Consider the following 13,754-nt stretch of genomic DNA (forward strand, 5'->3'; position numbering starts at 1 on the left):
TGCTTTGAGGCAGCGAAAAACGACAAAACCGATGATGCATACGCTCTCAACATGGCCGCCTTCACGAAGCAATATACATTCGAGGCAGCGAATCCAGTAAAAAACCAAACGAATGGCTCTCACTCATCTCCTGTTACATTCTTGAGGGAACCGAATTCAAAAGGCACAACAAACCCGAGTCTCCTCGTTGTGCCTGGATCGAATACCCGAGGTTTTTCTGCTATTGCTACTATTGTACAGCAACCGCACGCAGGCAGCTAGTGTTTTCGTTTTTTTTCCTCCCCCTCCTTGCTCCATACGTTGCGGGCCTATGCAATGCAATAAGTTCGGTTGTTGTCGTTGTTGCCTCAACCTTTGCGCAGACGGCGGCAACGCTATTCAAACCGTATGGAGCACATCTCTCAGATTTCCCCTCAGATTTCCCCTTTTTTGACAGATTTAAGCTTTTTTCTTCAGATTTGAGCTTTCATCTCCTATATGCTCTCAAGGCAAAAAAAGCTTAAATCTGAGGAAAAAAAGCTTAAAAACGAGATTCACCAATACTTATTTAAAAGATGTTGGTCACACGATACATAGACAAATCGTGTAACGTTGCAGGGACCTGCCTTTGCGGCGAGGGTGAAGATGTTCTCCTCAACGACAGCTATCGGCTTTAGTCCATCAAATTCAATAACGTAAATGAGTATGTGTGCCTCGTCTTCTTCATGCATCATGTAGCCAGGTCCCTGCAACGTTACACGATTTGTCTATGTATCGTGTGACCAACATCTTTTAAATAAGTATTGGTGAATCTCGTTTTTAAGCTTTTTTTCCTCAGATTTAAGCTTTTTTTTGCTTGAGAGCATAGGAGATGAAAGCTCAAATCTGAAGAAAAAAGCTTAAATCTGTCAAAAAAGGGGAAATCTGAGGGGAAATCTGAGAGATGTGCTCCATACGGTTTGAATAGCGTTGCCGCCGTCTGCATGTAGCAACCGAACGTTGAGAGAGTTCGTTCGGGGCAGCAAACAGAGATGCCAATGTGCCTGATTTTTCAGGCATTGCTTGATTTTTCGAGGCTCTGCCTGACAACCTGATAAGCCATTGAATTTCCCTGAGTTTTGAAAATATTCCTGATTTTGCCTGATTTTACGAATGTCATGAAAAATGGGTAGTAAGGAACAGGAGTAGGTACTATTTATAGCTGAAGTGAAAAAGTGAAAAAGTGGCTGAATCAAAGCAATTGAAAGGTTCTCGTTAATCCTTATTTAAAAAAGGATTTCAATGGAATCTTTCGATTGCTTGATGCAGTAGAATTATTCAAAAGCAACTAGGCTCACAACACATATTAGAGTAAAAATGTGTAGCGATGACCAAAAAAAAAAAAGGTCATCACTTTGACCGAAATTTCCGTTACTTTAACGTTGCCTGATTTTGCCTGAATTTATTTCGCCAGTTCCCTGATTTTTGAAAAAAAAAATGTTGGCAACCCTGACAGCAAACGAATAGTGTCTCTCAGAGCAGATCCTCCGCATGGGGGAGGTTTGAATGAATGTATATGTATCGTCTCCTGTATAACTATTGGCGTATTTTTTTTCGATTCCGGATTTGGCTCTGGAACCGTCAGAATAAAAAAACGATTTTCGGGTTTCGAGTTATTCCATACGTAGGTGTGCGTGAGAACGAGCGCAATGTTTACATGCAGCTGTCATTTTGTTCTCCCTTCTAGATTTCTTCATTCGGTTCTTCACATCCGGATTGCCTTTTTTCGTGTCCGGATTGCACTGGACAGCAGATAGTACGATTTTGCTTGGCTGAGAGGTTCAAAATCGCGACAATCATCATTTTCCCGTTCATTATTTCAACTGTTTTGCTTTCAGCCAAAAACAGCTGTTTAATGTTTTGACAACAACGTTGAGAGTATTGGTGAACTTCTCGCAAAACTGACTTTCTTCTCAGGGCGACTCCGTCCGTTTTTCGAGAGAACCTAGGTTGCCTCTCGAGCAATAAATGAGCACGATGACAGCAGTTAGAGCGAACCTAGGTTGCCTCTAGGAGTCTCTGATGAGAAAATTGGTGAGGATTTCAATCACTGCTGAATAATGATTTGGAAATTTCGTGATATTAATTTTAATTTGGAAACACAATCACCGTTCAAAATTCTGATTTTATTTTTCAAATTCTCAAAATAAAATATCAACTTTTTTTAAATTGCGACCCAGAGATGGGTCTTGACTCAAACATTCAGTCAGCGAAACTTTTTTTGTAGAGAAATGAATCCAACTTAGATGAAATTTCAGGGACTAGATAAGAGAAAATCGATGTTGAAAAACATGCGAAAAAAAAATTCGCCTTGTCTCCCGGTGAGACTTGAACCCACATCTTGCGCCTCTCCGGGGCCCATGTATTAACATTCTACTACAGGAGACCAACCTGGCGTATACCATACGCCAGGTTGGTCTCCTGTAGTAGAATGTTAATACATGGGCCCCGGAGAGGCGCAAGATGTGGGTTCAAGTCTCACCGGGAGACAAGGCGAATTTTTTTCGCATGTTTTTCAACATCGATTTTCTCTTATCTAGTCCCTGAAATTTCATCTAAGTTGGATTCATTTCTCTACAAAAAAATAAAATATCAACATTTTAAATAATATAGTTGAAAATTAAATCATCAGAACCAGATACTGAAGTGTTAGGCACAATTTTCCCGTATGTTTGGATAACGTGCCGCTATTAAGCCTACACTACAGAAAAAAGCAAAATTTGGCCTCAATTTAAATTCATTGGTTAACACAGAAAACCTTTAAATTTTTTTTGTTCTCAAAATATGCAGCATTTTTCATATTTTACAGAAGATAATATTGAATAACTCACATGTTCTTAGCATTACAGTAAGATTCTGATTGAGGCAACCGTTTTTGGAGCACGTTAAAAACTTTGGTATGAAGAAAATATTGTTTGTTTGTTCCAAATGATTTTAGATCCTTTAGAACAGGTTTCTACTGTTTCTACTTGGATTGATTAAAAACATAATTTGAAAAATTATAAAGAGCTCGTTTCTTAAACCACATTATTATTTTCATTACTCAACTTGAAAATATTTACATTTTACGACTAAAATAGCATCTGTGTCTGTCCAGACCTAATTGTATATAAATATTTGTTATATGGAGCAATAGTTATGTCAAATACACACATGTTTTAAATTTTAGTTTCAAACTTCTGTTGGGTATTTTTTTTTTTTGCAGAAACAATTTTTCAAAATTTAAAAATTCTTGTTTTTGATTTCTGAATCCTGTTGAGTTGTCTAACTTTTTCTTAAAAAAGGACAAAGAAAATGATGTGATGATATGTGTAGTCTGCGAGCGTTCTGAGAAAAAAAATCAACTCACTTCTAACATGAGCGTATTGCTTCACGAATGCCCATTTCAGATGTCGTAATTTAATCGGAAGCGCTGCACAAGAAATGAATGATCAGTAACACTGCAAACCAAGTTGTTCAGAAACTTATTTTAAAGTTATTAATTCAAAAGTTAACCAGACCTCAATTACTGATAGTTTCAAAACTGAATTTACTTCAACAACTCAATATGACGCACGTTTCAAATGAAATGCGTGCAATAAAATCGGATTTTCAAACAGTGACCGCCGGCTATAGAAACATCCAAAGAATTCTTTTCTTCTAAATTTGACACTTTTCAAACCTTTTTTAAAAGTTTGAAGAGGTTGATATAAGATGTTTACGTCAAAAAAAAAAAATTGAAATGAGATATTATAACATGGCACATCAAAACGCATTGACTTTGTTTTCAAGTGAATTTTCAAAAGCTAGTAAGTAAAAATTTATGTGAAAATCATAAATAAGCTACAAAAACTGTTAAATAGTACCGTCTGCAAAAATGAGCAGATTTTAAAATTTTGGTGATAATCTGAAGACACCCTGCGTAAATTTTCATATAATGTATCTATTTTCCCATGTTATTAAAGTAAAAATTTCGTTAATTTTATGGAAGCTGATAAATGAAATGAATTCTTCGCTCTAAAATGCCTAAAATACTAAACTTTGACAAATAAATTGTTAAATTCGTAAATAAATATGTTTTGATAAATGCTATAATTTTGTGCTAAATTTTACAGATAATTTTTTCCCAAATATTGTATTATTCTCTTCATGAAGCCTTTAAAAACCAGCCTAAATTCCATGACCCAATTTAGCAGTACTCATCGCTTTTAGAATAATAGTGTGAGGTAATTGATTAAGGGAAATTCATCGCAATACACATCTGTTCGAATTCCAATATTTGACACATACTGTTTATGTGTCAAATATTGGAAAAATACAGGTTTTTCTCCGACTTTCTTTTCGAAACAGAATTGGTTAAACTAAACCTTTAAATGGTATAGAAACCATCAAAAACCTCAACTCTTAAATAGAACCAAGATTGGAATGCGTTCATTCTGAAAAAAGCTCCGCGGGCCACAAAAAGACAGACGCGGGCCATGGTTTGGCCACCTATGCTTTAGAAGTTTTCTCGAGTTTTAAATTTTTTAAACAAATTTGAAATAATTTTTTTTACACGATGGTTTTATACGCAGTATCAAATCAACCGTTTACATGTAAGACTTGAAATATTTTCTCTCTAATAACGTGTTAATTCGCGAGAACCATGGAAATGAAACGTGCTTTAGCCAAAACCAGGGAAAATAGAAGTCATGTAAGAAAAAACTGAAACATAATCAATCCACGTGAATGAACCTTGGTGTAATCCTGATCAACTTTGGATGATGTTTGTCTTTTCAATTGAGCTGTTTTTAAGAGTTTATCAAATGTCCCGCTTTTTTCGGCTATGTCCCGCTTTTTTTTGTGAAATGTCCCGCTTTTTTCTGAAAGTATCTGGCAAGCCTAGTTTAGAGTTTTATCGATCAATGCTAACTGATGAAGCAACTGACCTACGTGAACAACAAATAATTATTTTGAATCTATAAATTATCTTTTATTCATTCATCGATGCAGATTTTAGGGAAGAACGCCATTAAGTGACAAATTCCCGAAAAAACGATACAGATTTGTTCCTCAAAAACAACGATTTGAAAAATAAATCTAGCATTTTTTTTTTTAATTCTACAATTTTGTCATCCAGAAGTAACGGTAAATTACTCACAGTATTCAGAAAAATTGATCATGAAGTTAGAACCTTTTTTTCTAAATCTTTTTGATACTGTACACTTTTGCTAAAAAGTGCAATTTTTTTTCAAAGAATTTTAACTTGTATTTCCAATAGTTATACCGAAAAACAGAACAGATAGAAAAAATACAAATTAAATAAGTCAAAGCCAGTTTTCAAATTCTTTGCACCTAGGAAAATGTGAATTTTGTTTCCTTGTGTTATAATTGTGAATGCAGATTTTGAGTTTTGAAGATGAATTTAAATCTCTTTCTCAAAACACCAATTGCTTCATATTGAAATAGCTTTTATAAATAGTTTTTATTCCTGTTTGGTTCTTTAAACTCATAGGGAACGCAAAAATTACAAACACTGCTCACATTTTCCTCTTTTGATTTATTGTTGCTTTGGAATCTCTTGTGTTTCATTAACGCATTAACTTGAATTTATAAATCTTTAAAAGGTTTTTGAAATTTAAACTCTAGTGCTGAGAACTCATACGACCCAGGAAGCTGTGTTCAGATAGGAAGGGGAAAGGTTATGTTTTAGAAATCCTACTTGGCAAATAGGATTGATGAAGAATTAAAATACAATTGCGAATCATATAAGTTTAATAAAAGAGAAAAAGGAACGAGTTCACCAATCTTAGACTGCTGAGTTCACGATGGACATCGTACCTACTATGAAAGAGGTGCTGCAATACATTTTTAGTGGGCCTACATCCAACGGCTTCTATATAATGAATGCTGTAATTTTCGGATGAACTTTCCGCAGCACTTCGCGCTTTCCGCAGCTAACGGTTAAAACCTCTGTTTGAAATAATTGCACTTATTTTCCTGTAAATTTCTCGAATAGCTTGCGAACCTTTTTCCTCTGCATCTCAGTTTCTTCAATAGCAACACAATTGAGGCACTTAGGATCAGAGGGGTGCAAGTGATTTTTTATCAAAACTGAGATAAACTGTTTTTTGGATAGTTAAAGTATAGATTAACATTCTGTACAAGACACAGGTCAAAAGAAAAATTATTTCGATATTTTTAAGCTATTTATAAAAAAACGTGTCAATGAAAATCCTGTTTCGTTTGGTGTCAGAAGGGTGCAAGTGCACTTGCACCCTTCTGACACCAAAGGATTATACTTTTAGGCTAATTTCATTAGAACGTATACATTTTTGTCAGTTGAAAACAACATCATCTAGCTCCTACTAGGATTTTCTACTGGTTCTGACCAGGATAATCCAAAGTCCTCAGATAGAGAAGTGATGAAAATAGATTCAGGTGTAACTTCGTCGGCATGAAAATCTCATTTTTATTATGCATACAAAAAAAATCTAAATTTTTTTTTTATGGCAAATTTAGCCAATGCTAATAGGGATAAAAGGCAAACACAAAACGCACTTAACAATAAATTTTTGGCAAATATATCTAAGAAAAATCTCTCGGATGAAAGCTCAGAGGATTCAGAGTTTTCGACAGGCTCTGATCATGATGTCACATACTATCCCACGGAACAAAATGAAACTTCGAAAAGTTCAGATGGGTCGTTGCGACAGGTAGTTTTTAAAAAATTTCATTAAGTCTTTAAGGAATATTTACATAACTGTTTAGGAAAGAGGCCTGGTATAATTAGACCAAAATAAGAAAAATTAAACATCCACGGTTCTTCTGGAGAATCAGAAGTTGCTGCTGCTGCAGTTGCTAGCGAGAATGAGTCCATTCCTGGAGAGTCAACTGGCCATTCATCAAGACCCCAAAAACGCCAACGAAATCAGGCAGTCTGGAAACTCATCTTGCGAAAAAAGCTTCGAAACCAAGGGGAAGCGTACGTTGGTTCTACCGGAAAAAGCGACCAGCTAAACAGTTAATTTCAATGAATGAACACATCTGCTGGTATTCTTGTGTATCCATTAAGGAAAAAGAGAGATTGAAAGTTTTCAACAAATTCTGGGAATTAGGATAGTGGAACTTGCAAACCTCGTTCATTATAAGTTGCATAGAAATTTGAAGCCCGAAAACGCAGAAAATTAAATGTGTGAACAAAAACAAAACATCTAGTATCGTACTGAATATACTCGTTACATACAGGTTCCAAAAGGATGCTATCATATTGTTTGGAGTCAGAGGGGTGCAAGTGACATTCTTGGGATCAGAAGGGTGCAAGCGAAAAATATCAATAAAAGTAGTTCGCCGTTTTAGCATAAATATCGCAAAAACTTTGGTTTTTCTTTCAGAATCGTTCATTTTAGACCTCATGAGACACACTCGTTCGAAAATTCAGTAGAAAAATTGATTCGATAATTTTGATTTAGATAAAAAACTTTGAGGCCCGTTTTCTCGAAATCATCATTTCGGCACTTGCACCCCTCTGATCCTAAGCGCCTCAATTATTTTGTACTTGAAACATAAAAATTCTCACCAAATTTACCAAAATTTTTATTCGCGAAAATTTTTGACGTCGAAAAAAAAACAGGTTCATTCTCGAGCACAGCTTTCTGCGACCTACACTGCCGTTGGAAGCAAATTGTCACATGTTACATTCTGAAATTGTCTACTTTTTGGTGTCTAGAGGACATATTTCAAGTATTTTGCTTCCCGTTCTTTGATAGGAACATCAAATTCACTTTAAAAAAACATGTTTTTATTAAATATCATAAAAATATTCATCGCAACGAGGCGCTAGACACCAAAATACCTCACATATCAAAATGTAACATGTGACAATTATGCTTCCAGCGGCAGTACAGCAGTTAGTCTAGAAGTACCTAAATCAGCAGAAGTTTTGCGGAATTCAGCATCTTTACTTTTTAGAATGGCAATGAGAGTTATAATTACTTTACTCTACTGTTTTTGCACTCAATCAGGCTTGTTGTCTTTGTTTGGTTTAAAAAGTGTCATCTTTTTGATAGTTTGTCCTACTTGTTCGTTATTTGATTCTGGTAAGCCTATGTGGTTTACCAAAAGGGGTATATCCAGAAGCCTGCTAAGTATTCTATTATACGCTGTCAAATACTCCGAGGATCAAATATTATGTATGTATCAACTGTTGAAGTTTTATGTTTAAGGTTAATAGTACTGTCACGGAAAGAGTCTGAGATTGCTCCCCTTTATCATAAATATTTTGCGATAAGCCATGACTCACAATTTTATCGCAAAAATCGAACGAACAAGACCGGTACGAAACAAGTTGAGCTTCAGATAAACATTCATTAGCAGAAAATGGTGAGCAGGATAGTAACGTGGTAAGCTAGCTCACAATAATTTGTCTGATTTGTTTGCTTTGCCAATGTGTGAATATGCTAAGAATCGTTTTAGTTTCGTTCTAGCTTTGAGTATTAGCGCCAAGTGTTGTGCAGGATCTTCTAAGCATGAATGTGCTGACGGAAGTGCACTTCTGACCTCAAATCGGCTTTATCCAGCCCCGTCGCAGGCCAAGTTGAGCAATGAGGAAATAGTTACCATTCTGGCCGATAGCAATAATGTTTCAACCGATAAAGCATCATCGGTGCAAATTTATGAGTGGTATTATTCCATCAATGATGAGCTTTTGCTGCTGTCCCCGGTGCACCGGATGCTTCCGGAACCGTGGCACACCGTTGTGGCAGTGCTGAGTACGATTTTTGCCAGTACCCTGTTCGGGGTGATTGTGGCTCTGATATTGTTTAAGTGCAAACATATGAACCGATAGGAAAGCGCAATGAAGAGCAATGTATGGTTGTACTGTACAACTTGTTAGTTACAAAATTAAACCCATTTATTTTCTTATTTTATGAATTCTAAGACGGTTAACAATATAACAAAAAATAAAATCTACTTTTTTCGAATTCGAATTTCATTCTAATTATACATGCTTATTGATTTTAACACTCAATCTTTTCACGTTATTTTTCACCCGATGTGTAAATGGAGCTTTAAAAAAAGTGGTGGCTCCAGAGAGGCCTCTAACGTTATTCAAAACATTTTTCTCGAATGATTACACGACCTCAGCATAAACAAAGTTCTTTTTCTTGGCTGAATTGGCTATATATTTCTGACTCATAAAGCTTATAACATAAATATTCATAAGGTGTTAGCTTCAGACTTCTTTAAGTAATAAATTCCATCTTTATATCTTTATATTTTTATATTTTCTTAGACATAATACCTATACAAATACGACTAAAATAAGGTTTTTTCTCCCAATTTCAGGTCTTCGTGCTGCTGAGCGAGAAAACGGCCTATCACTTCCCGACGGTGGAGATCCATCCGGGCCGCAGCATCCACTCGACGTTGAAGAAGTTTATGATCGAACTGTTCGGGGCCGACTTGCCGCAGCACCGGCCACATGGTGTACTGAGTGTTGAGCACCACACCACCGATGGGCAGGCGAATCCAACCGATGGAATCTGTCTGACGTTGCTCGTCGCTTGCAGACCCTCGATCGAGGCCGTTTCCCTCATTGGCAAATGTATCTGGCACGAGCTGAACAAGGAACTGAGCGCTCGACTCGCGATGACAGTTGCGGCCAAAAATTCCACCCTCTTGATGCACGTCGTACGATAGTGGAATGCGTAATCGCGTTGTGGCCGGAGAAGCAAATGAGCGTGAAAAAATGACAAATTTCTACTATTTTTATATTCTGTTTGCTTTTGCAAGTTCAGCCAATAAACTGTTTATTTTTTTGTCTGTTTAATGGTAAACTAAGTCCACAGTGCAAGTAAAAGTGTCTCGACCGTAGTCAGTTAGGTACAATACAATGAAATTAACATCCGATTCGGGGATGTGAAAAATTGCAAATATACATAGAAACTTAGTATTTAAACGCGAGCGATAATATTAGCTATTCAAATACAAATAAAAGGTACTTCCGTAAATCATGAAAAAAATGATTTTTTTTTTTTGGGGGGTCACTACACTTATTACATATTTCAATATGATCAGTATAAAATTTCCAGATGTGCTACCACGTTGTGGTCTTTCTAAATCTTTCTCTAATGTCATAAAACTCCACAGTCATTTTCAACTCGACTTATTTATGACAAAGTATAAGACTGTTGTTATAATAAGCATTTTTCGGTTAAAAAAAAACTTATGTCAATTAATATGTGGTATGAAAAAAAACTAGCAATAGCTTTTGTAAGCTTTATGAGAGCAGAGTAAAGCATGGTAAATTTCATGTTCTTAAAAAGAGAACATTTCTAGGAATCTACTCACATTCAAAATTTATGTAAATATCACAAACCATTAAAACTTACTGGGGGGCGGAGGGGTGATCATTATACCAATGTATAGAAAACAGATGTTTGTTCAGATGTTGATGAAGCATGAAATCCATTTTTGGTGAAGTTTTGTGCAGCGGAATCCCAGCCAACAATTGAGTAGGTATATCAAAAGATATACGTATATCTATGTCGACAATAATCATCGTATTTGACGTTAGAAAAAAAACTTATACCTATCAAAAGTGGAGACGATATAAATAATACATGTTTGCCCTGTTTTCTGATTTACGACTTCGACAACATCATGTACGATCATATTACGATGTTTGATTTACTTCGGTACTTTATGTTGTACTGGTGACCCATTGTCCATTGCACTAAACGATTCGATTCGTACACATTTATGAAGATGAGATGATTGACAGTTCCAACCACACGTTATGCGAGGTGTGTTCTACATGTGTACGACTTGAAGCGATCTGACGATAGATTGGCGATTTTTAACCAACACTACTGGATTTCAAGATCTACACAATTTAGAGTGTTGTTTTTTTATTAAGAAATTGAAAAAACCAAGGGGCTGAAAGAGAAGAAAATTTCCGAACTGACATTTCAGTACCGCACTGACGTTTTGGTTCCAAAATTCCATTGAAATCAAAGGGTCTGGTTCCAAAAAGTCAGTACGGTCGGTTTGTATGTGATTTGACAGTTGCTTCAGTCCTTCGGAAAAAAACTAAACCAAAATTTTCAACGAGAATTGTGTTTCAAAATTAAAAATAATATCACTAAATTGCCAAATCACGATTCAGTAGAATTCTCCGATGAAAAATTTAATCCCTGTTAGTTATGTTTGTTAATTAGTTTATCGGCCTTAGCGGTTAAAAAGGAAAAATTATAAAATATCAATACATTTCTCATCTACATGTCTCAACAGCGTGAGTTTTATTTTCATTAGAAAAAATACATTTAGAACGAGAAATTCTGTACGGGTGTGAAACTTGGTGCACATATGCGGTGACGACGCGAAAACTGCAAGTTTTTGTGAATCGCTGCCTGCGGAACATCATCCGTCATCAAAAGGCGCTAGAAATCGAGATTCGGGAACGTAAGTGGAGATGGATTGGACACACGCTGCGAAGAGATGAAAACGAGATTTGCAGAGAGGCGCTTGACTGGAATCCAGATGGGCATCGAAGAAGAGGCAGGCCCAAAAGCTCGTGGCGGCGAAGTCTAGCCGCTGAAATCCGCACAGTTGACGAGAACCTTGGCTGGCAGCAAGTGAAGACGCTGGCTCCGGATCGCCAGCAGTGGAGATCTTTTATCTCAGCCCTATGCGCCGGTCAATCGGCGCTGGGCCCTTAGGTAGGTAGGTATTATAGATTCGCTGGATGTTTTACAAAAGGATGAAGTGTGTAGAAGGATATTGACAGGAGTATGTAGAGAAAGTTTGTTAAAAATGTTCATTATTCTTCTCTTATTTCATATCTTTTCGAAGTATGTACATTAGAGTGCCCCAAATGACCCAACTTTCGAAAAAGTTATGCGCTGCAGGCTAAAATTGATCCTAGGCCTAGTACAAGATCTTATGCCAAATTTGGGCCAGATCGGATCACGGGAAGGGGTCGCTCAACGAGCCTGAAGTTTGTATGGGATTTTGAGACATTTTGTTCGGGAGAAACATGAAAAACCAGTTTTTCATCAATAACTTTGGTTCCCGTCGGCCGATTTCTTTCAAAAACGGGTTTTCTTGAAGCTTAAATTATGAAAAACATTTCATCCGAAGACTGCATATCGATAAGAGTTAAGACAAAAAAGTTATTGGACTTCCAAAATGGACTAACTTTTTTTACGGTGGTATTCATCACTGCTTATGAGGCGTCAATAAGTTCGACCACCCCGACTCATTTACAGTGATGAATACCATCCTTAAAAAAGTTAGCCCATTTTGGAAGCCTAATAACTTTTTTGTCTTAACTCTTATCGATATGCGATCTTCGGATGAAATGTGTTTCATAATTTAGGCTTTAAGAAAACCCGTTTTTGAAAGAAATCGGCCGATGGGAACCAAAGTTATTGATGAAAAACTGGTTTTTCATGTTTCTCCCGAACAAAATGTCTCAAAATTCCATACAAACTTCAGGCTCGTTGAGCGACCCCTTCCCGTGATCCGATCTGGCCCAAATTTGGCATGAGATCTAGTACTAGGCCTAGGATCAATTTTAGCCTGCAGCGCATAACATTTCACAGGTTTTGAATTTCCTATACAAATTTGGGGCAGTCTAATGTACATCTTATTCAGTGAAATTCAAGATAGAAGGAGGAGCAATGTGCAGCTTATATTTAGCGTGTTCAACAGGCAATTGAAATCGGTTTCAATCGATTTCGATTGGTAAACGGTTGTTCACTCAGCCAATGTTGTGATCGAAACGAATCCAATTGACGTTCAATAAAGCCAATCGAAATCGATCGAAACCAATCGAAAACGATCAAGCTCAGAGGCAGGATTCGTTTCTATCGATTTCTATCACACTACCACACATGCAGTTGTTTACTGTCAAAAACAGCTGATTTGGTTTGTTGTGGCAAAATTATGTGAAGAAATGACAGTGGTGTCATTCGGTGCGGTGTTCTCTGTCGTGTGCTGAGTCGGTGGTGTTGTGCTTGTCGTGCTGAGTCGGCGGTGCTGTGTCAGTTGTGCGGGTCGGTGGTGCTCGTTGGTGGTGCTGTGTCAGCCATTCTGGGTCGGTGGTGCTGTGCACGTATTCTGAGTCGGTGGTGCTGTGCCAGTGAAAGTGATGGCGGTCGATGTCGTGTCAGCGGTGCTGTGCTAGAAGTGCTGTGTTAATCGTCATCAGACATTCACCGCCCGGGGGTGAAAAAAACGACAGTTTTATGCGAAATTTAACTGTTAAAGAAACATACACACAAATTGAATAAACCATTCAATTAAAATTCTTTTTTGTTTATTATTATTTCTTATGCTTTCCTATCTGCCCTATCGTAACCATCACCTGTGCTTCCACAAATTGACTTAATGCTCCTCCCATGCTACGTCTTTTGTTCCTTTTATGCCACTTCCGACGCGGCCTCCTGCACCATCATATGAGGAGAGCGTAGTTACGCGTTTTTTCTTCTTGTCCGGACTCTAAGCGGCCACTCCCGCAGCATTCCCGCCTATGTGGGCAGATCCCGCAACTTCTGGGAGATGTCAGGGCTTTAAGTTCGGTACCGCTATGACCTGGGGCAGGACCGTCGGGGTGATGTACCATCTCTATGGCGTTAGACACTGGCTGGAACCCTCTAAAATTTTCTCCTATTTTTTTTATTTGCATTTCTTTATCTGGTCAATCTATATAGGTTGACCATGCAATTCGTTTGCTCGCTACCTTGTCATTAAAAGTACACAGCTGAATTAGA

At 37.2% G+C, this 13,754-nt stretch overlaps 2 protein-coding genes across 3 annotated transcripts in view; both read left to right on the forward strand.

The window, feature by feature from the left end:
* The window catches only part of LOC129755361 (8-oxo-dGDP phosphatase NUDT18), a 155,941-nt gene that overhangs the window by 105,362 nt on the left and 36,825 nt on the right, over positions 1 to 13,754 (forward strand). The gene's annotated exons all lie outside the window — the stretch shown is intronic.
* Positions 8,232 to 8,874, forward strand: LOC129755367 (uncharacterized). Its single transcript, XM_055751819.1, has 2 exons — positions 8,232 to 8,378; positions 8,452 to 8,874. Exons 1-2 carry the CDS (start codon positions 8,356 to 8,358, stop codon positions 8,822 to 8,824), a joined length of 396 nt encoding a protein of 131 aa, XP_055607794.1. The 5' UTR covers positions 8,232 to 8,355; the 3' UTR covers positions 8,825 to 8,874.

This window comes from Uranotaenia lowii, chromosome 3 (assembly GCF_029784155.1).
Source record: "Uranotaenia lowii strain MFRU-FL chromosome 3, ASM2978415v1, whole genome shotgun sequence".
Classification (NCBI taxonomy): Eukaryota; Metazoa; Arthropoda; class Insecta; order Diptera; family Culicidae; genus Uranotaenia; species Uranotaenia lowii.